This window comes from Carassius gibelio, chromosome A18, assembly GCF_023724105.1.
Source record: "Carassius gibelio isolate Cgi1373 ecotype wild population from Czech Republic chromosome A18, carGib1.2-hapl.c, whole genome shotgun sequence".
Taxonomy (NCBI): Eukaryota; Metazoa; Chordata; class Actinopteri; order Cypriniformes; family Cyprinidae; genus Carassius; species Carassius gibelio.
Window position 1 is genome coordinate 210,831 of NC_068388.1, and position 22,175 is coordinate 233,005.

At 42.5% G+C, this 22,175-nt stretch overlaps 3 protein-coding genes across 4 annotated transcripts in view; all 3 read right to left on the bottom strand.

Annotated features, from left to right (window-relative positions):
- LOC127934128 (transient receptor potential cation channel subfamily M member 7-like) overlaps positions 1 to 2,000 on the bottom strand; it is a 33,741-nt gene extending 31,741 nt beyond the window's left edge. Inside the window, exon 1 of the mRNA XM_052531292.1 lies at positions 1,680 to 2,000. Coding sequence (XP_052387252.1) covers positions 1,680 to 1,682 — 3 coding nt within the window. The 5' untranslated portion in view covers positions 1,683 to 2,000. The remainder of the gene's footprint in view (positions 1 to 1,679) is intronic.
- Positions 2,001 to 4,042: 2,042 nt separating this feature from the next.
- On the bottom strand, positions 4,043 to 17,670 carry LOC127934129 (signal peptide peptidase-like 2A). 2 transcript variants are annotated; one of them, XM_052531293.1, is made up of 16 exons: positions 17,452 to 17,666; positions 17,260 to 17,370; positions 15,302 to 15,568; positions 12,454 to 12,587; positions 12,221 to 12,372; positions 12,048 to 12,144; positions 11,197 to 11,298; positions 9,648 to 9,729; positions 9,482 to 9,556; positions 9,350 to 9,403; positions 9,226 to 9,279; positions 8,782 to 8,881; positions 8,611 to 8,691; positions 8,375 to 8,538; positions 6,490 to 6,523; positions 4,043 to 4,378 (listed from the first exon to the last, which is right to left on the bottom strand). In XM_052531293.1, exons 1-16 carry the CDS (start codon positions 17,500 to 17,502, stop codon positions 4,338 to 4,340), a joined length of 1,599 nt encoding a protein of 532 aa, XP_052387253.1. In that variant the 5' UTR covers positions 17,503 to 17,666; the 3' UTR covers positions 4,043 to 4,337. The 2 variants fall into 2 exon arrangements, with proteins under 2 accessions (XP_052387253.1, XP_052387254.1); XM_052531294.1 differs by lacking the exon at positions 6,490 to 6,523 and having other exon boundaries at positions 17,452 to 17,670.
- Positions 17,671 to 18,269: 599 nt separating this feature from the next.
- On the bottom strand, positions 18,270 to 21,946 carry LOC127934131 (CDC42 small effector protein 2-like). The gene is made up of 4 exons (XM_052531297.1): positions 21,797 to 21,946; positions 20,431 to 20,630; positions 20,177 to 20,278; positions 18,270 to 19,952 (listed from the first exon to the last, which is right to left on the bottom strand). The coding sequence occupies exons 2-4, from the start codon at positions 20,482 to 20,484 to the stop codon at positions 19,878 to 19,880; spliced, it is 231 nt and encodes a 76-aa protein (XP_052387257.1). The 5' UTR covers positions 20,485 to 20,630; positions 21,797 to 21,946; the 3' UTR covers positions 18,270 to 19,877.
- Positions 21,947 to 22,175: the final 229 nt, after the last annotated feature.

Consider the following 22,175-nt stretch of genomic DNA (forward strand, 5'->3'; position numbering starts at 1 on the left):
TCCTCCAGAATGACCACAGGTCAGGAGACAAGACCTCAAACCATCAGAGAGACTGAACACCCTCATGAAGAGATGCTTAGAATGAATTCTGGAATAATGTCACTTTACTACAGTAAACTAGGGATGCAACGATGCACTCAACTCACGATCCGATTTGTTTCGTTTTTTTTTTAAACAAAATTATATTTAATCAAATAAATAAGTGACAAATAAAAAAAAATCTCTTCATATAAACTAAAAATAAGGCTTTGCTTGTCTTCTGTCCATTTAAAATGAAAGGCAACCACTGCATTTCGATCATGATTCAAACAAAGATGCTGGATACATGCAACAGTTTTTAATCTTAATTAAATTGTATAATTTCGAATTTTGAAGCAAAAACAGAATGATCAGACTTCAGTTTTGTGAAACTATACATAAAACATCAGTACGAAACAGAAGCAGCAGACGAGCTGAAGGAGACGCAGATCCACTCTCGGCCAGCAGGGGGAGCTTAAAGCGTTTCCTTGGTTACCGCTGTAAACAAAGCAGAGCTGCACTCATGAACTTTAATATGCAGAGAGAAAATACCATCTAAACTTTAAAGACAGTAAGCTCCCCTCAGACACACATTCATAAAAACTCCTTCCACTAACTGAATCGTAATTTGTTTTGAATCTCAACTGATTTGAAGTCACATATTTTAACTGATTTTCAACCTGCTTGCGGTTAATCATTATACCCCATCTTTACAAGAAAACATGGTTGTTTTTAATAGTGGTTCATAAAAATGTTCTCTGGGGAACCAAAAATGGTTCTTCTATTAAATGTTTTTTTTATTTTTTAAGTTTTCAGTCAGTTTGCACTAATGACAAAGGACAAACAGACGCTCATCAACACTTTTGGTCAAGTCAGTTTCAAAACATAAGACTGCAATATTACTTTTTATCATTTTGAGCTGCATACGAATCACTCACCATTGCTGGATTCGACCTTTTTCTTTATTTTTACTTTAACGTTACTTGATTAATCGCGCGTGTACGTGAGGACACGTGACGCTCCGTGCGCGCTCCCGCCGCCTCACTGACAGCATGCGCTGAGGGAGAGGAGCGTCGGGTTACAACTTAAATTCGTTTTCATGAACACAAACACATTTTCAAAGTATTACTGAACAGAAAAACAGCGCGACATCGAAAATCCAACGCGTGACACAAGCGTCGCAGGCATTTCCTCAGAACTCGCGCCATCCAGCATCCGCGCGCGGCGCCAACTCGGTACTTCTGTTTATCAATTCTGTTGTATTTAACTGTCATTAATGTTATCACGGCTCTCTGCGTGAAGCTGTTTAGTCCGCTAATGTCAGGGAGCAGAGAAAGCGACTGCGCGCGAGCAGCTAACGTTAAGCTAACGCGACTGTTTCCATCACCGGAGGCTATGACTGTGGACGCGCGCGATCATTGAGATCTGCGTACTACGGCAGCGTGAACGCGACGCCAGACCTCGCCGGTACCGGGGCTCGGTGCGCACACGCGTCACTCACAGCAGCTAAAGCTAGCGGCGAACCACGAGCCAGAAAGCCTCGACGCGACGCGATGCCCGAGCCTCAGCGGAGCTCAGCTGTCAGCGCGTCCGTCTCATGCAGCAAACACGCACTCGGCGCCCGCGCCACGCAAACGAAAGAAAGCGACAGGGTTCCGTACCATTCTCTTCACCGTTCAGACTCTCGAGGCGCTGATCCGGGGCGTCTAGCCATCTATCGGCGCCGTGCTGCTCGGTAAGCCTTGCAAGGAAAGCCCGGTGGCGGCGGTGGGAGTCGTGTGCGTCCGCTGCAGCTCCAGCGGAAGGTGGATTTTTCATAATTGTGCGACTCCGGACTGACGCGGCGTGACGGAGTCGGGTTTGAGCCCGTCCCCCCGCTGAGTCAGCCTGCAGCGCGTCACATGCGCGTCACATGCTCGGGGAGGAGCGGCCTCGCGTCTCACGCTAGCCTACAGACACACTGCTGGAAGTGTGTGTGTGTGTATGTGTGTGTGAGAGAGAGAGAAGTTGTACAGGAGTATGGTGATGATCATCCGGAACAATATTAATCCTCACAGCACAAGAAATCCAAGATCCATGACTAAGACTCACTCACACTTAACACACACGCATACTCTCACTAACACACTTCACACTTTCTTTCACTCACACTCTAACACTCTCACTCACTCACACTTAGCACACACACACACATACTCTCACTCACACTCTAACACACACATACTCAAACTCACACACACACACAGACACTTCAATTCTGTCACCGATGGAGTTTCGGTTCCTTGCCGCTGTCGCCTCTGGCTTGCTTAGTTGGGGTCACTTCATCTACAGTGATATCATTGACTTGATTGCAAATAAATGCACAGACACTATTTAAACTTAACAGAGATGACATCACTGAATTCAATGATGAACTGCCTTTAACTATCATTCTGCATTATTGACACACAGTTTTCCTAATGAATGTTGTTCAGTGCTTTGACGCAATGTATTTTGTTTTAAGTGCTATATTGTGGTGTTATCATGAGAGAACTTCATTTTAAATATTGCGGTTATCACTTACACCAGTATATCATCACACACAAAATTAACACGATATCGATAATTGTTGCTTTGAATATCACGGTTATTGTCGGTATATCGTGACACCCCTACACACACACACACACACACATACACAAACACTCACCAGCAGCCACTGGCAGTTTGGACAAACACACACTAACTAATACAAACACACACACTCAAGCAGACAATAAGTGTTTCTACATTTGTAGTTCACTTCTCTTTTTTTCTATTTTTATAGCACTTTATACAATACTGGTGTCAAAGCAGCTTTACAGTGTCAAGTAGGAAATGTGATTGTTAATAACCCAAGAATTCAATAATAGAGTCATTTCCAGCACAAGTTCATTGAGGATTCAGTGATCATCAGTTCAGCTCTCCTTTCCTTTGCCCCAGACCAAAAAAATATGGGATGAAGTTAGAACAAGTTCAATAAAACATCATTATTGTATTTATACGGACAGAGGAGAATAGCCAAACCAAAAAGAAACAAAGAAAACACAATGTAACGATCATAAACTGTGCACAGTGGAATGCGCGCGTGAGTGGGCTGTAGTGCCATCTAGTGGTCATCTCATGTTTCTCTGTGGCTCTGTGTGTGTGTGTGTGTGTGTGTGTGTGTGTGTGTGTGTGTGTGTGTGTGGATCGGGCAAGGCGTAAAGTGCAGAACGAAAGTAACCGAACAAGATCGACTCGTCATTTAATGCACGCGTGTCACCCGATCCACAAATGCGTGGATTCCTTTTTGCATGAGCAATGTATGATATATTAATGCAGAACAGAACATTTATATTAGCAAACATATCTGTATGTGTACAAATCGCTGCACAATCATTTAATCCCGAATCAAATTGAAAGGCATTTGTTTGTGGTTCTTTAGATACATGTATTAAATTGATGTAGTACATTGATATTTTTGCGTGCATCTATTAATCATCTTGGGTCTAACTTCATCCCATAAAAATACATTTAGTTCTGATTCACACTGCAATCCAAACACCAATCCTAAAGATACAAAACAACTGGTGTGAGTTTATTTGCATTTATATGACATTTCTAAAAGACATGTTCACGTGGTGCGTAAAATGAACTCTGGAGCAGTTCCACTGAAATAGGAGCACACAAACAGGATGTGATGTCACAACGTGACCCCAGAGACAGGATGCTCACACATACCTGGTTCTGTCTTCCTGCTGCTGTTTCACTCTTTATGTTATAATCTCTAAAGAGTTATTAGCTGGTCAAATACCTCCATGTGTTAGAGGTTTGACATGTGAAGCTATGACCGACTGATACTGTTAAATGTACAGATCAAAGTGGTTTGTCACAAAGAACTTTTTGAAATATGCTGATTTCAGAATTACATGCAACAGTCAAAGAACCACCACATACTAATATCAGCAACACAGTCTTCTAGTTCCACTGAGCTCTCGACTGATGAAGACGTGTAAACACACAGTTTTCAGATTTGTATTTATTCAGATTACAGAGAAAGAGAGTTAGACTGGTCATCAGGTTTTTGTCAAATATCCCCAAAATTAAAAAAATGATTACATTAAAAAAGTGAAAGACAAAAAACAGCAGGTTGATCTGGTTAAGGCCCCTTATAGAGTAATTTTCAGACAGTCTGATGTTTTAGTAAAGTGTCCCAGTGTGATGATGATCGGTCACACACACACACACACACACACACACACACACGACTCTCATCAGATCCAGCTGTGTGTCACAGGAAACACTGGTCAGTGTGAGTCTCAGCAGCTCCTCAGTCCAGCGGTGCGTCCGGCGTCTCCCTCTGAAGAGACAGAGACAGGAGTTACTGGAACAGAGAGAGCAGCACTACACTCACATACAACAAAAGATTGTTCTACCAGCAGCATGAAAACAACATCTGTAAATGTGTTTTCATTTTAGTTTTGATACAATGAGACTTATTCACGAACAATATTCTCATGCAGCATGATTCATCAATAACTTTCATGGAAAAATTCAAAAATAACATTAAAAAATACAAGAACTTTTGAAACCACAAGTATGCAAAAGAAAAAAACATGATTTATACATATATATATATATATATATGTATAAGCATTAATATCTATGTACACACAGGTGCTGGTAATATAATTAGAATATATTTGAATATTCAAATGTTTATTTTAATTTTGCTGATTATAACCGACAACTAAGGAAAATCCCAAATTCAATATCTCAGAAAAATAGAATATAATTTAAGACTAATGCAAAGAAAGGATTTTTAGAAATCTTGTCCAACTGAAAAGTATGAACATGTAAAGTATGATCATGTGCAGCACTCAATACTGAGTTGTGTCTCTTGTGTCTGAATGACTGCAGCAATGCGGCGTGGCATGGAGTGGATCAGTCTGTGGCACTGCTCAGGTGTTATGAGAGACCAGGTTGCTCTGATAGTGGCCTTCAGCTCTTCTGCATTCTTGGCTCTGATATATCACATCTTCCTCTTCACAATACCTCACAGATTCTCTCTGGGGTTAAGGTCAGGCGAATCTGCAGGCAGATTAAGAACAGGGATACCATGGTCCTTAAACCAGGTACTGGAAGCTTTGGCACTGAGTGCAGGTGCAGAGTCCTGTTGGAGAATGAAATCTGCATCTCCATAAAGTTGGTCAGCAGCAGGAAGCAGGAAGTGCTCTAAAACTTCCTGGTATACGGCTGTGTTGACCTTTGACCCCAGAAAACACAGTGGACCAACACCAGCAGATGACATGACACCCCAAACCATCACTGACTGTGGAAACTTTACACTGGACTCAAGCAACGTGGATTGTGTGTCTCTCCTCTCTTCCTCCAGACTCTGGGACCCTGATTTACTTTCATCAGAGAACATAACCGTGGACCACTCAGCAGCCGTCCAGTCCTTTCTGAAGCGAGACACTTCTGACGCTGTCTGTTGTTCAAGAGTGTCTTGACACAAGGAATGTGAAGCTGAAACCCATGTCTTGCAGACGTCTGTGTGTAGTGGTTCTTGAAGCACTGGCTCCAGCTGCAGTCCACTCTTTTTGAATCTCCCCCACATTTTTGAATGGGTTTTGTTTCACAATCCTCTCCAGGGTGCAGTTATCTCTATTACTTGTACACTTTTTTCTATCACATCTTCTCCTTCCCTTCTCCTCTCTATTAATGTGCTTGGACACAGAGCTCTGTGAACAGCCAGCCTCTTTTACAATGACCTTTTGTGTCTTGCCCTCCTTGTGCAAGGTGTCAAAGTTCGTTTTTTGGACAACTGTCAGGTCAGCAGTCTTCCCCATTATTGTGTATCCTACAGAACTAGACTGAGAGATCATTTAAAGGCTTTGCAGGTGTTTTGAGTTAATTACCTGATTACAGTGTGACACCAGGTGTCTTCAATATTGAACCTTTTCACAATATTCTAATTTTCTGAGATACTGAATTTGGGATTTTCCTTAGTTGTCAGTTATAATCATCAGAATTAATAGAAATAAACATTTGAAATATATCAGTCTGTGTGTAATGAACATAATATACAAGTTTCACTTTTTGAATGGAATTAGAGAAATAGATCAACTTTTTGATTATATCTAATTATATGACCAGCACCTGTACAAACACACACACACACACACACACATTTTAAACGATATATTGGCATCTATATCTACACTTGACAGTGTGTTAGTTGAATCAAACTAGCAGGAGAGAAACTGAAATAAATCATAAACATGCTGGAGAGACAGAAGCAGCTCATCTAGACGTGTACTGTAGCGCCACCGTGTGGTGAACACGTGCACTACAGGAAGTGACGCATTAGAGCAGGAAGCAGCAGGAACACATGCAGACAGACAGACAGACAGAGGGCAGCACTGAGCAGAAGTGATGGAGGAGGAGGAGGAAAACAAGAGCTCAAACCTGATAACAAGGGCTTCCTAGACTCGTCCAGGACCTGATGGAGATCAAGTCACATTTCAAGTCTTACAACACAGCATACACACACATATATGTGTTTCTTGGATAACACACCTCTCTCTCACACACACACAGAAGTCCCCGTCCAGAAACACAGATACATTATTATTGTTTAGGCAAATATGCTGAGACTTTAAAAACTTTAGCTTGCTCTTAGTTGCAGACTTACAGTGCATTTAAGGTTTATGCATTCCCTGGAATCGAACCCATGAACATCTGCTGCTGATTAACTCAGACCACTGTTTGTCTCCAGTAAAAGAGTAAAGATGATTTTTAGCTGAAGCTGTGCTCCATTGTGTATTATAATATACAAGTCAATAGCTACCGTCACTTTAAGAGTCAAATAAATCATATCAGGGAACATTAAATGACTGCAGTGTCTCCTGATGATATTCTGAGATCTTATGATCGGAACTGATGATTACTGTATGTACAGCATTATTACTGTAAGAGAGTCAAACAGGGAAATATGATTCTTCTCTGTGAACTGATTCTTTTGGACAGTTCGGTTAATGAACTGATTCAGTTCACTCTGTTTATATCATCACATACCTGATTCTATTATTAAAGCACCCAATAATGATGTGAAACGTGGATGTTTTTCATGTCTAAAGCATATAAAGTGAATAAACTGTTCTTCATCAGCTCACCTTTCTACATAAACACAGAGACACAGACCCACACACACACACACACAGAGAGAGACTCAGACAGACACACACACACACACACACACACACACTCACTCATACCCACAGACACAGACAGACACACACACACACACACACACACACAGGTCAACAGTCTGGGATCAGTGAGACTTGTAATGTTTTAAAGAAGTCTCTTCTGCTCATCGACGCTGCTTTTATTTGATCAAAAAAAATCTGAAAAATACAGTAATCTTGTAAATATTATTACAATATCAAATAATGGTTTCTATTTTAATATCCTTTAAAATATTTATTTCTGTGATGCTCCGCTGTATTTTCAGCATCATTCCTCCAGTCTTCAGTGTCACATGATCTTCAGAAATCAGTCTGATATGATGATTTATTATTAGAATTATCAATGATCAATCATATATGTGTTAAACTGCAATACTTTTTTCAGGATTCTTTGATGAATAAAAAGTAAAAAAGAAGAGCATTTATTCCAAATAGAAATCTTTGCGGTCACTTCTTAATTTATCACATCCTTGCTGAATGAAAGTTTTAATTTCTTAACTCCAACTTTTGAACAGTAGTGTATATTGTTAGAAAAGATTGCTATTTGATCATTGATAATTCTAATAATAAATGATCATATTATTCTGATTTCTGAAGATCATGTGACACTGAAGACTGGAGGAATGATGCTGAAAATACAGCGGAGCATCACAGAAATACATTACATTTGGAATTATATTACAACAGAAAAACGTTACTTTACATCGTAATAATGTTTCGCAATATTACATTTCTTCCTGTATTTTTGATCAAATAAATTCATCCTTGATGAGCAGAAGAAAACATCTTTCTGACCCCAAACTCTAGACGGTAGTGTTCATATAAACTCTAGTTTTAATCATTTAAATGCATCTTTGAAACTGTGGCAAAAACTCAATGAAGTGTTTTCGTGTCTATTTCCGCAGCGCTGAACGTCGTATGGTGCTCATGAATCTCGCACTTATTTGATCTCATAGTGAAGTTAGTTATATATTGTGTTTCCTCGAGTCTATTCTGCGGCTTTAATTCAGTGAGTGTCACTGAAGCGATCGCTGCGTGTGAGGTGAAGAACTGAAGTGTGTGTGTGTGTGTGTGTTACGAGCTCATGAATCACGTGTGGTCACCTGATACGTCCCCGAGCCGCTCCAGAAGTGTGTGAACTCCTTGCGGACGCCGGCGAGGACGGAGCTGGTCAGGAGCGTACAGGGAACCAGGTACAGCAGCGCCGGCTGACCCATCTGAGACAACAGCATCACAACGAAGGTCAGCAGCAGACCCACGGCGTACGCTGCACACACACACACACACGCCGTTAGAGCACAGTCTCTGCTGCTGGAGGATCATCAGGAGAAGCTCGTACCCACGCTGCAGGAGATGAAGTAGACTCTTCTGGAGTTCCCCATCCACACGTCAAACCTGTGACAGTAGGCCACCAGCAGACCTGCACACACACACACACACATTCATCATCACGGCTCAGAGCTGCTGGCCCCGCCCCTGGCCCTAGCCCCGCCCCCGGGCAGTGTCTGACCTGGTATGATGATGTCACCGTAGCCCAGGATGGAGAACTGCATCATACACAGATTCTGAGCCAGCGCAGAGAACTGTGGGATACGCATCACCACCGGCAGCTGGACCACACACACACACACACACACACACACAGAACCATGAACACTTCACACATGCTTTCTGTATATTCTTACAGTGTGAACTATAATCTGCTGAAGGCAGAAGAAGAATTTACTGTAACGCTACTTTGAAACAATGTTTTTACAAGTAATTCTCCTTTAATTAGATGAATCGAAGGAGAATGTGTAATGATAATAGATTTATATTGTGATTCAGTAATTATATGCCACAATATAATTATAAAATATTCATAGCCATATTAAACTATTAATAACACATTTTTTTCTCTCAATTCTAAATGTGTGTGTGTGTGTGTGTGTGTGTGTGTGTGTGTCTGTCTCACTTTCTCGTAGGAGGTTGTTTGGTCTCCTGGAACCTCCACTACATTGCTGTCTCCCTGAAAGCAGAAGCTGTAGTTAGTGAGCCGCACATCAGTCACACACAGATCACACGAGGCTCTCGCTCACCTTCCCTCCAGCGCCGGGGCCCAGAGCCACCTGCACCATGATGCTCTCTCCGTTCTGCACACACACACACACACACACATCAGGATGAGAGCTTGAGCAGACGCTACTGAGAGCTGATCTGCTGATACTCACCGGTGTCAGGAATGGTGTGATGAAGACGAAGAAGACGTCGTAGAGCAGCAGCAGACTGAGCAGAATCACACAGATCTGCAGAACGAGCACACACACACACACGTCACACACACGTCACACACACACAAAGACACAGCGCCGGAGTGACTCTGAGAACTCAGCTCACCTTGAAGTTTGACAGACTGATGGTTTTCAGGAAGTTCAGGCAGAAGGCGATTCCTAGCAGATCCTGAAGGATCCAGATCCACCTGCAGACATCAGAGACACGGTCAGAGACACGGACAGAGACACGGTCAGAGACACGGGACAGAGACACGGGACAGAGACACGGGACAGAGACAGAGACACGGGACAGAGACACGGGACAGAGACACGGGACAGAGACACGGTCAGAGACACGGGACAGAGACGCGGACAGAGACGCGGACAGAGACACGGGACAGAGACACGGACAGAGACACGGACAGAGACACGGACAGAGACACGGGACAGAGACACGGGACAGAGACACGGACAGAGACACGGGACAGAGACACGGAACAGAGACACGGAACAGAGACACGGAACAGAGACACGGACAGAGACACGGGACAGAGACACGGACAGAGACACGGACAGAGACACGGGACAGAGACACGGGACAGAGACACGGGACAGAGACACGGGACAGAGACACGGGACAGAGACACGGTCAGAGACACGGACAGAGACACGGTCAGAGACACGGGACAGAGACACGGGACAGAGACACGGGACAGAGACACGGACAGAGACACGGAACAGAGACACGGAACAGAGACACGGACAGAGACACGGGACAGAGACACGGGACAGAGACACGGGACAGAGACACGGGACAGAGACACGGACAGAGACACGGACAGAGACACGGGACAGAGACACGGACAGAGACACGGGACAGAGACACGGGACAGAGACACGGACAGAGACACGGGACAGAGACACGGGACAGAGACACGGACAGAGACACGGACAGAGACACGGGACAGAGACACGGACAGAGACACGGACAGAGACACGGACAGAGACACGGGACAGAGACACGGACAGAGACACGGACAGAGACACGGACAGAGACACGGGACAGAGACACGGACAGAGACACGGACAGAGACACGGACAGAGACACGGACAGAGACACGGGACAGAGACACGGACAGAGACACGGGACAGAGACACGGGACAGAGACACGGACAGAGACACGGGACAGAGACACGGACAGAGACACGGACAGAGACGCTCCGATCATGTGAGACATCACTCAGACTCCGCCTCCATGCAGGAGTGCAGCAAAGTGTGAATAAAAATAGCTATCGCAACTTAAAAAAAAAAAGCTGTAATATTATTAAACAAAGATGTTGAGTATTTGATGATAAATACAGTGCATCATGTTCTGCTCGCATGGAAATAAACTCATGCAGCCTTTCAATTAATGAACTGCTCCATTGTGTTTTTATTCTGAATATCACTGTTATTACACAGTGACAGAAAACAGAAGTTATGACACAATCTGCTGTGTGTTTCAGCAGATAAAGCTCAGCACGCACGCAAACACACACTGAACACAGAAGTGAGAAACTAAGAGTGACCACAACCAATGAGAGGAGACTCATCAGAGACACTTTCAATCTGACAAACTGTGTGTGAATAAGTCTGGAGCAGATGTGTGTGTGTGTGTGTGTGTGTGTGAGACCTGTCGTCGTTGCGGTACACTCCCCAGATGACAGACAGCGTGATGCAGAAGGCGGCGATCAGCAGTGAACGTACTGACACACTTCTCTCTCCACAGGAAACACTGGAGAAACAAGTTCAGAGGCGGAGTCAGAGGCGGAGCTCAGTGACATCAGCAGAAGAACAAACCCTGCTGCTCCAGTGCTGCTCATATAATAATGCTATCAACCTTTTAGTATTTAACACACGCTTCGCTCATATTCCACAAAGACTTTATAATGAGGTTTAGTTCACATGTGTCGACTGAGAGAGGAAGGTTTATTTGTAAAGAGCAGTTCACACAACATTTCAAGATTACGTTTCATTGAAAATAAATTCAGTTCATAATATACTGTGTGTGTGTGTGTGCATGTGTGTGTGCGAGAGAGTGTGCATGCACATGAGCGTTTGTGCAAGTGTGTGTGAGTGTGCATGCATGTGAGTGTGTGAGAGAGTGTGCATGCACGTGAGTGTGTGTGTGTGTGTGTGAGTGTGCATGCACGTGAGTGTGTGTGTGTATGTGCGAGTGCATGTGTGTGTGTGTGTATGTGCGAGTGCATGTGTGTGTGTGTGTGTGCCTGTATGTGCGAGTGTGTGTGTGTGTGAGAGAGAGTGTGCATGCACGTGAGCGTTTGAGTGTGTGCACGTGTGTGTGAGTGCGTGTGTGTGAACGTGTGTTTGCGAGTGTGTGTGAGTGTGTGCGAGTGAGTGTGCGTGTGTGCGCATGCACCTGAGCGTTTGAATGTGTGTGTGTGTGTGTGCGAATGTGTGCGTGCGTGTGTGTGTGTGTGTCTATATGTGTGTGTGAGTGTGTGTGTGTGTGTGTTTTCTGACCTGAGTGTGCTGCAGCCCAGTGCAGTCATCAGTGAATCCAGGCAGTTATAGAGCGCTGACGCTGAGGCCAGGCAGAATATGACGATAATCACATAAACTGCAGGAGAAACAAGCATCAGTCAGTCTCATCCTTCGCTTCATGAACACTAATATTATAAAGCAGCAGGACTCACCGAGCCAGCGGTAGAAGAAGTACATGAGCACCAGCATCACACACATCATGGCCACGAACAGCAGCACCTTCAGAGGAGAGTAGAGCGAGACCTCACTGCTGTCAGAGAGTCCCTGAGCCGCGTCACACTCAGACCCCGGGGCCTGCTTCAGCCTGAGCACACACACACACACACACACACACCGGTCAACACCTGATCCACACGGGAGCTAACGATGATGACCAGCTACTCACTTCTCGGCCGCGCCGCTCCAGAATCCCCCCATCATCACCGTGAACACAGCGATCAGAAACATGACGATGATGCTGGCGTCAAACGGAGGAAGAGGAGGAGCGTATAACCTCACCTCCATCCCCTGAGGAAACACCTGAGAGGAACACCACCAGCTCATGATTCTGTTAACTGTTCTGCAGGGTTTACCAAGGTACATTTAAAACTTTTGTGAAGAAATGGAAGACTTTTTAAGAGCAAGATAATGTCAGAAATAAACTGAAGAAAACACAATGTGTCAGTATGATCTCTAAATAGAAATGTGTAACTGATCTCCATTACATTTTCATTCATGTTACAAAACAACAACACTGAAATAACTTTAACTGTGTCTTCTGATGACATGGCTGCTGCTCTGCCTCAGTATTTCTGTCTTTTTCCAGCGCAAATCTCATAAATCAAGACACATTTACTGGAGAAACAAAGTGACTTAAAATAAGGATTCTTGTTTTCTGAGAAGCTGATCTAAATGAAGTGAATTACAGATTAAAACAAGAAAAAATATCTTCTAATGGGCCCAGAAAAAAAAAAATCTACTTCATTCAATCTGAAACAATTTTTCATTCCCCACTGACAGATATTTGTTATTTTTATCTGAATCAAAAACTCACTTCATTTTGTTAAATTTCTCAAAAATGTTTTGATATTTGTTCTGGAAAAGCAAGACATTCAACATTTAATGCCACAACTTTATGAATTCAAGACTTTCTGCTCTGATTTAAGATCTTTTCAAGGCCTTAATTTGTGGCAAAATAAGATGCTTTTTAGACCTGCAGAAACCCTGAAATCAACAATTAACTGAACTGACAATTATCTGAAGTGAATCGACACTGAACCGAATCATCACTGAACTGAAGCGAATCGTCCCTGAACTGAACTGAATCGTCCCTGAGCTGTAGTGAATCGTCCCTGAACTGAACCGTCCCTGAACTGTAGAGAATCGTCCCTGAACTGTAGAGAATCGTCCCTGAACTGAACTGAATCGTCCCTGAACTGTAGAGAATCGTCCCTGAACTGAAGCGAATCGTCCCTGAACTGAAGCGAATCGTCCCTGAACTGAAGCGAATCGTCCCTGAACTGAAGCGAATCGTCCCTGAACTGTAGTGAATCGTCCCTGAACTGAACTGAATCGTCCCTGAACTGTAGAGAATCGTCCCTGAACTGTAGTGAATCGTCCCTGAACTGAACTGAATCGTCCCTGAACTGTAGAGAATCGTCCCTGAACTGTAGCGAATCGTCCCTGAACTGAACTGAATCGTCCCTGAACTGAAGCGAATCGTCCCTGAACTGAACTGAATCGTCCCTGAACTGAAGCGAATCGTCCCTGAACTGTAGAGAATCGTCCCTGAACTGAAGCGAATCGTCCCTGAACTGAAACGGATCGTCCCTGAACTGAAGCGGATCGTCCCTGAACTGTAGAGAATCGTCCCTGAACTGTAGAGAATCGTCCCTGAACTGAAACGGATCGTCCCTGAACTGAAGCGGATCGTCCCTGAACTGTAGAGAATCGTCCCTGAACTGTAGAGAATCGTCCCTGAACTGAAGCGGATCGTCCCTGAACTGAAGCGAATCATCCTGAACTGAAGCGAATCGTCCCTGAACTGAAGCGAATCATCCCTGAACTGTAGAGAATCGTCCCTGAACTGAAGCGGATCGTCCCTGAACTGTAGAGAATCGTCCCTGAACTGTAGAGAATCGTCCCTGAACTGTAGAGAATCGTCCCTGAACTGAAGCGAATCATCCTGAACTGAAGCGAATCGTCCCTGAACTGTAGAGAATCGTCCCTGAACTGTAGAGAATCGTCCCTGAACTGAAGCGGATCGTCCCTGAACTGTAGAGAATCGTCCCTGAACTGTAGAGAATCGTCCCTGAACTGTAGAGAATCGTCCCTGAACTGAAGCGGATCGTCCCTGAACTGAAGCGAATCGTCCCTGAACTGAAGCGGATCGTCCCTGAACTGAAGCGAATCGTCCCTGAACTGAAGCGGATCGTCCCTGAACTGAAGCGAATCGTCCCTGAACTGAAACGAATCGTCCCTGAACTGAAGCGGATCGTCCCTGAACTGAAGCGAATCATCCCTGAACTGAACTGAATCGTCCCTGAACTGAAGCGAATCATCCCTGAACTGAAGCGAATCGTCCCTGAACTGAAACGAATCGTCCCTGAACTGTAGAGAATCGTCCCTGAACTGAACTGAATCGTCCCTGAACTGAAGCGAATCGTCCCTGAACTGAAGCGAATCGTCCCTGAACTGAAGCGAATCATCCCTGAACTGAAGCGAATCATCCCTGAACTGAAACGAATCGTCCCTGAACTGTAGAGAATCGTCCCTGAACTGAAGCGAATCGTCCCTGAACTGAAGCAAATCATCCTCGTCCCTGAACTGAAACGAATCGTCCCTGAACTGTAGAGAATCGTCCCTGAACTGAAGCAAATCGTCCCTGAACTGAAGCAAATCGTCCCTGAACTGAAGCGAATCATCCCTGAACTGAAACGAATCGTCCTCGTCCCTGAACTGAAACGAATCGTCCCTGAACTGTAGAGAATCGTCCCTGAACTGAAGCAAATCGTCCCTGAACTGAAGCAAATCGTCCCTGAACTGAAGCGAATCATCCCTGAACTGAAACGAATCGTCCTCGTCCCTGAACTGAAACGAATCGTCCCTGAACTTTAGAGAATCGTCCCTGAACTGAAGCAAATCAATCAATCTGAAAACTCTAACACTGTTATTTTCCTGTTTCTCTCAGTGAAGCTGCTCTGAAACGTTGGCTCCAGTGTGAAGTGCAGAAGGAGGAGTGACTTCATCTTCACCTGCAGCGCGTCCAGGACGTCCCGGTGTCTCACCAGGGCCACAGGAATCTTCATCTTACTGAACACAGAGTTGTTTACCGTAGGCGTCAACATACTCTTGATGCTGGCGATCAGAAGCACAGACGCACCCAGATCCTGAGCGACCAGAGCCTTCTGACCGAAATCACAGCTGCCCCTCGTCACCACCACAGCCTGACCCTCCAGAGAGTCCTGCTGACCCCTCACACACAGCTGACTGGAGGTCAGGTTCAGCAGCGGATAGGCCACCTGCGCACACACACACACACACACACACACACACACACACACAGTCATGCAGCAGATTCACATACTCTGAATGGTCTCCTTCATGAATCATTGGCATGGACTTCATCACAGGAGGAAGCTGTATATGCATATGTTCATGGTTAAGGCACTTTTAGGTAAGTTGCCTGCTAATATTTCCTCATTTTTTATACAAATAGTTACCATACTAGATCTCAACAGTACATTAAGTTAAAAGTTCCAGAAGTATGTTTGGAGTTTGGAAAATGTGCTTTTACTTTCTCTGCCCCCTGGGCTTGGAATGATCTGCAAACTCTCGTCAAACTTGAGACACTACCATCCCTGTGTACTTGTCTTTAGCCAAATGTTGTAAAGAAATCTTGTGTTCTTCCTGATCTTATTTTTTTAATCAGTTGCTGTGTTCGAGTCCCTTGAGTTTTCCTCTTTTAGTTATGTTTGTATGAAACTCTTGACCAGGTCTCCCTGGAAGAAGAGATGGTGAAGTCTCAGTGAGATCCTCCTGCCTAAACAAATACAGTGTGTGTGTGTGTGTGTGTGTGTGTGTGCGTGCGTGCGTGTGTGTGTTTGCAGAACTTCACACACTGGATGAGAAGCAGCATTTGACTGCATTATACAGGTGCATCTCAATAAATCAGAATGTTGTGGAAAAGTATTGAGCGCACGTACAGTGAATGAACACACTTTCCAGAACGCCAACAATTCACAATTTCTTAAATTTTTTTATTGGTCTTATGAAGTATTCTGATTTGTTGAGATCGTGAATTGGTGGGTTTTTGTTAAATGTGAGCCAAAATCATCACAATTAAAAGAACCAAAGACTTAAAGTATTTCAGTCTGTGTGTGCTGAACTGATTTAATACACAAGTTTCACAGTTTGAGTTGAGTTACTGAAATAAATGAACTTTTCCTCGACATTCTCATTTATTGAGATGCACCTGTAAATGTAGTAAATCCTTGTTGTTCCAGATAAAGTCTGTAAGGTTGCTCATCCTAGTCTTTAATAGGCTATTAGAAACAGTAATGATGGTAGGTTATTAGTTAGATGCCAGATATTAATTATTAAGCTATGACTCTGGATAACAGATTTTTAGAATCGAGATCAAGGTTCTCCCATGATTCTGAAAACATGACATTAAACAAAAACTAAACAATACAGGCTGATTCACTTAGGGTTTTTTTTATGTTTTATTTATTGTTATAAATTAGTCTAAAATGTTATAAATTAGCCTATTAGAAATTATATATATATATATTTCTTGAACTTGATTCAGTCATGTTTGAACGAGTCTCTTGATTGAATGAAGTGTATTTCAACACTCACTGGTCACTCTACGGTCATCATGTAATATATCGGTCTTCAATCTTTATTTGAAGCGTAATGTGTTCCAAAGGTCAGCTTCTCATTCTGACTGCGGCCGCAGCTATATCAGATTATGAACTTTGACCTCTATACTGTCGTTATTAGTATTTCATGTTAGTGACACAGAAATGTAACCTGCTGTGTAGAGCGTTTGTGAAGCTGTTTCAAACACAAGCTTACACCATGAGCGCCGCTCTCTGCGTGAAAACAGCTTCAAATATTCCCATCTGATCATCGTCATAGCAATAAGACTGTGTGTGTCTGAGTGTGAGAGAGTGTGTGTGTGTGTGTGTGTGTGTGTGTTTTCTCTCACAGCTGCACTCAGGCGGTCTGAGATGTTGCTCCAGGTTGAGTTGTACACCAGACAGTATTCTCTGACTGTGGATCCATTAGACGCGTGCAGAATCGCCAGCTGACCGTCGACCTAAGAGCAGAAACACAGAAGATGATTCACTGATTCGCGAATCTTCAGCTCTTACTCAGTTATTTTCAGCGCGTTAGTTACCTGACAGCCAAACCACATCAGCAGGAGGAACGACAGCACGTTTACTGCCATTGCTGTCCGACACAAAGCGTTTTCCGACGACTTTCTGCAATCTAATTTAACTTAAAACTGGTGATTTTAAACAATTAGCTTACTTTCTAGGTTTCGCTTGTCATGTTTATGGTGACGGTAAATGCTTTCGCTTCCTCTTCCGTGTTCTGCCGCTCGGTCACATGACTGCTCGCGTCACGCGTCACGCTCTACGTCAACAAATCGAAACAAAGTTCAACTTTACAAACTATTATCTACATAAGCGCACATTTTTAAGGCAGAAACTACTTTTATGTGTTCTGCTTTCTGACTTACAGCAGTATTTTTGGACCATCTTCAAAAAGAAGGCTTTAAAAGCTATTTGACTTTGTAGATTAAATTTTTATTCATTTGATGTGATTTTTTTTTGTAATATTCCCCCTTTTTATATTTTTTCTTCTAGTATTGTGACTGTATTTTGACTTCTTTTTAAAAATTATATTCTCAATTAAAAAATACAAATACATGCAACATTTTTGCAGTCTCTTCAATTGATATTATACATATTTAATATATGAAATTCAATTAAATTTTGAAAACTTTTTTCATATAGTTTTTATACACACACACACACACACACATTCTCACTCTCTCTCTCTCACACACACACACACATTCTCACTCTCTCTCACACACACACACACACACACATTCTCACTCTCTCTCACACACACACACACATTCTCACTCTCTCTCACACACTTTCTCTCTCACACACACACACACACAAACACTACAAACACAGTGTGTTACAAGGATGACATTTTATTCAGGCATCAGAATGAAACGATTTGTACAAAAATACTTTCCTGTCAATGCATCCTGTACAAGCATTGCACAAATATTACAGTAAGATGCACATTTCAAGTTTACCACAAACACAGCACATTTAAAAGATTACAAAAAAAGATATTCCAACTTCCAGCGAACATTGGAAAGGTACAAAAGTTACAAAAGCAGTTATTACAGAGCTGAATCTGTGTATCTGTGTATCTCATGTGGCCCAGCCACCATTAAACCATGAAATAAATACAGACCCATGGAAGAAACCCAATCAGAATTTTGATCCTCACATTCACAATCATGCACTTGACAGACATTCAGATCAATCTCTACTGTGAGAGGACGATAAAGCAGTAAAAGAGTAGCATTGGACAAATATCTACAAGCGTGGGATCCTTGGGAAGAACACCCGTCTGATCTGATGCTGTGACCTGTGACTTCTGATCTGAATCACTAACATTAATGAGCAATACCTGATCTGATCTGATCTGATGAATTCAGCTCTGAATCTGTGACCTGATCCAGATCAGAAATCACTGTCACAAACACACGATCTACAGCACGCTATCAGCTGGAGCTCATAAAATAAACTATAAAATGATATCGTATGAGCGCAGGGAGAGCAACGGATCGCATTAAACCATAAAATGACAAAAAAGAAAGATTTAAACAACTTTACAGGTCAAATATAGATAATAAATCTCACTTTTCAGCCATATAAACATTGTTTTAAAAAAAAAATGGCAAGAAAATAGATTTATTTTCATTTGAAAAATTATAACTTTTCTTTATTTGAGCCAAGACCTTAAATTTGAGCTAAATGTGAGAAAACTAAATATATGGCCTTAAACTCCTGAGACCCAGAAAAAAACACGTTTTGTGAATTGAATATTTTTAGAGAATAAGAAAAAAACTAAGAAATAACAATTTTGATGAATGATCATTTGTTCATATGTGATGTGTTCTGTAGAGGACAGCAGGACTCCAGGGAAATTACAAGCTTTTTAATCACCAACAAATGTTTAGGTTTCAGGACTCTGTATAAAGACGCTTCTGAAAGACACAAGAGAATGCCTTTCGCTTTATTCAGTATAAACATTATAGCTTTCCAATCTATCTATAAACTGCATCTCATTTGTTCTTGTGGCAACATGTAAAGAAAAACGAAGTCTAATAATGGCGAGATTTTCATAACAACATTGAATATTTGATAGGAATATTGAAATATGATTAATCTCTGTTCATTAGTGGAACGGCTGATAAACACAGGTTTAGTCCTGCTGTCCTCTGCAGTGCACACCATGAAATCAAGTCATATTCTGATCTGAAAAGCCCATCATATCTTCCTGACGTGTTGATTTAAGACAGAAAGGGTGTTGAATTTGATCACTTTACTAATGTCAGCAGGAGAGAGAGTGTTTCTGATCGACTGTGCTCAGGACATCCAGACTAAAACTGTGACGTGCAGGTTCTCCGAGGAAGTCCTTGAAATCTAACGTCCTCTTCCTGGGTCCCAGGAGCTTAAACTAGATGTGAGAGGCTTGTGGACTCTCTCTGTGCTGGACGTCACCCGGTCAGCCCTGGACGCTCGCCGGTGTGCCGTTCCCATAACCTCCTTTAGACTTCATCTGCGTCTGCACCGAGTCCACCTGACGACACACACCAGACACATCAGGAGCGCTCCGAGTCCCAGACAAACAGCTCATTTATTAACCAAATCTGCTCTTTACACACACACGAAGTGAAGCGATCCATTCGTCATCATGCAAACACAGCTCATTCATGAACATATAAAATGCAGAAATGTCGACCAGGCTTCACTGATGTCCTGCTGGTGATTCAGTGAGGTCTAGTGTAGTATAAGGTTACTCACAGCTCCTGAGCTCGAGCCCATGTCTCCGGAGCCCACGTGTGTCATGTGAACGAAGTTTGTGGGTTCTCCGATCATAGAACGATCTATCCTCCGCCTCCGCTTCTGCAATCACACACACACACACACACGGAGAGAGAGAGAGACGATGAGGAAAACACCTTACATTCGACACCAACACACACAGATCTGGGTCTCCTCTTCATCATCATCATCAGGTGTGTGTGTGTGTGTGTGTGTGTGTGTGTGAGACTCACGGGCTGCGGTTGTTCGGCGACGCAGCAGCTGAAACACACCCAGAACTCTGTCATGCTCCTTCTGCAGTGACTTCCTCCGTCTGACTCTCTTTTCTCTCTTCCTGTGTGTTTTGTTCTATTGTGCTCTCGCTCGACGGCCACAAGCGTCTGCCGGAAGCTGATCTCAGCGTCTGAACACACACATGTGAGGCTGGATCCTCCTGAAACACCATCACACCGTTAAACAGACACACGTTCCAAGACAGATCCCTTTTCTTCCATCGTTTAGAAGGACAGCTTTTGACCATAAACATCAATTCATCCATTCAAATAATTCTTAATCTCGTATTTATTTTAATTAATATCAATTCATATTTTATTTTTTACTCATTTTATTTTAAATATTTTATTGTATTTAGTCACATTTAAATTATTTATTTATTTTTAGATTTTAAAATGATAATTTATAGTTTTACATAATTTCTTTCAAATATATTATTTTATTTATTGATTTTTAATATTTAGATTATTTTACAAACACACACACACACACTCACACACACACACACACATATATATATATATATATATATATATATATATATATAAAATGAATAATGTGTATAATATACATTTGTGCTGCTCAAATACACTTATGAGAAACATGAAAATTATACAAGAAAATGAAATTAAAATTGAAACCTGGGAATGTGGATATTCAGAATCAGAAATGAAAGGTGTTTCTGGGCAAAAAAGCCACAGAAAGAGACAGAAAGGCCCAGAAAAAAACTTCCCAATCTTTAATATGTAATGAAGTTAGTAAGACTCTATTCTAGAGCTAGTTTTAAGGTCAAATCTCTGATCTGTTTGCATATAAATCTGACTGAATGATGATGTCGTGTTAATGAACTCCAGTAGCATCCAAATTTCACATTAATACACGACTAAAACATTATATTTATATTATATGTATATCTGGTGAAAACAAATGCCTAAATAAAGTTAAAAGTTAATTTCTGACAGTCAGCATCTTCATCAAAACCATCAAACCACATTAAATAATCGATTAATCTGAGTTTCACAGCACAGAATCAGGCTTATTTGATGAAGGAATGTAACTGCAACAGTTTAAATCTGTTTCACACATTAAAAGCTGATAAATATTGATGAAGCACTTCTCTTCATCTAATATTAATCTAATATTAATAAACAGAGACGCGCAGCAGGAAACTAGCATGGCTAACAATCAAAGCAGCTCTCGTACAGCACAACCTGAAGAACCACATCTAACCTACAGTCGGAAAAACACGCTTTAATAACACATAAGTTTTATAATTATTAAGTTTTGCGATAAATGTTGAAATAAAGGGAAGATGTGAAGCCTCACCTCGAGCACTTCCTGAAAGCGTCTGTCAGAAAGCCGATAGTGACTCCGCCCTCTTCCGGCTCTCTCAGCCGCGGTGCATCCCGGGACTTGTAGTCTCGTGTATTGACATCGCTAACTTGAAAGCGCCGCGTTAACCTCAAATCTTGTTTAAGACAATTTTAACTTTAATTAAGTACAGCAAGAGACCGCGCGAGGATTTACTCGAACACGACAGAACTGTAGCGGATGTTAAAGCGCGCTGCTCCACCAGGGGGCGACGCTCACATTCCTTCAGAAAATACAAGAAATAAAGAATAAACTAAGTTTCTCATGTCTGGGTATATCAAATACGCGCTGTTTGTTTGTATCGAAGACACATCTGGATGCTATTAAACTAAAG

What these genes read in the sequence shown, in the direction of transcription:
- LOC127934131 (XM_052531297.1), bottom strand. Translation starts at nt 20,484, where the DNA reads ATGACAGAGTTCTGGGTGTGTTTCAGCTGCTGCGTCGCCGAACAACCG. An exon ending in TCGCCGAACAACCGCAGCCC is followed by an intron (nt 20,279 to 20,430) that starts GTGAGTCTCACA and finishes GTGTGATTGCAG; the next exon opens with AAGCGGAGGCGGAGGATAGA. An exon ending in TGGGCTCGAGCTCAGGAGCT is followed by an intron (nt 19,953 to 20,176) that starts GTGAGTAACCTT and finishes GTGTGTCGTCAG; the next exon opens with GTGGACTCGGTGCAGACGCA.
- LOC127934129 (XM_052531293.1), bottom strand. Translation starts at nt 17,502, where the DNA reads ATGGCAGTAAACGTGCTGTCGTTCCTCCTGCTGATGTGGTTTGGCTGT. An exon ending in CAGACCGCCTGAGTGCAGCT is followed by an intron (nt 15,569 to 17,259) that starts GTGAGAGAAAAC and finishes GTGTGTGCGCAG; the next exon opens with GTGGCCTATCCGCTGCTGAA. An exon ending in TCACACCATTCCTGACACCG is followed by an intron (nt 9,404 to 9,481) that starts GTGAGTATCAGC and finishes GTGTGTGTGCAG; the next exon opens with AACGGAGAGAGCATCATGGT.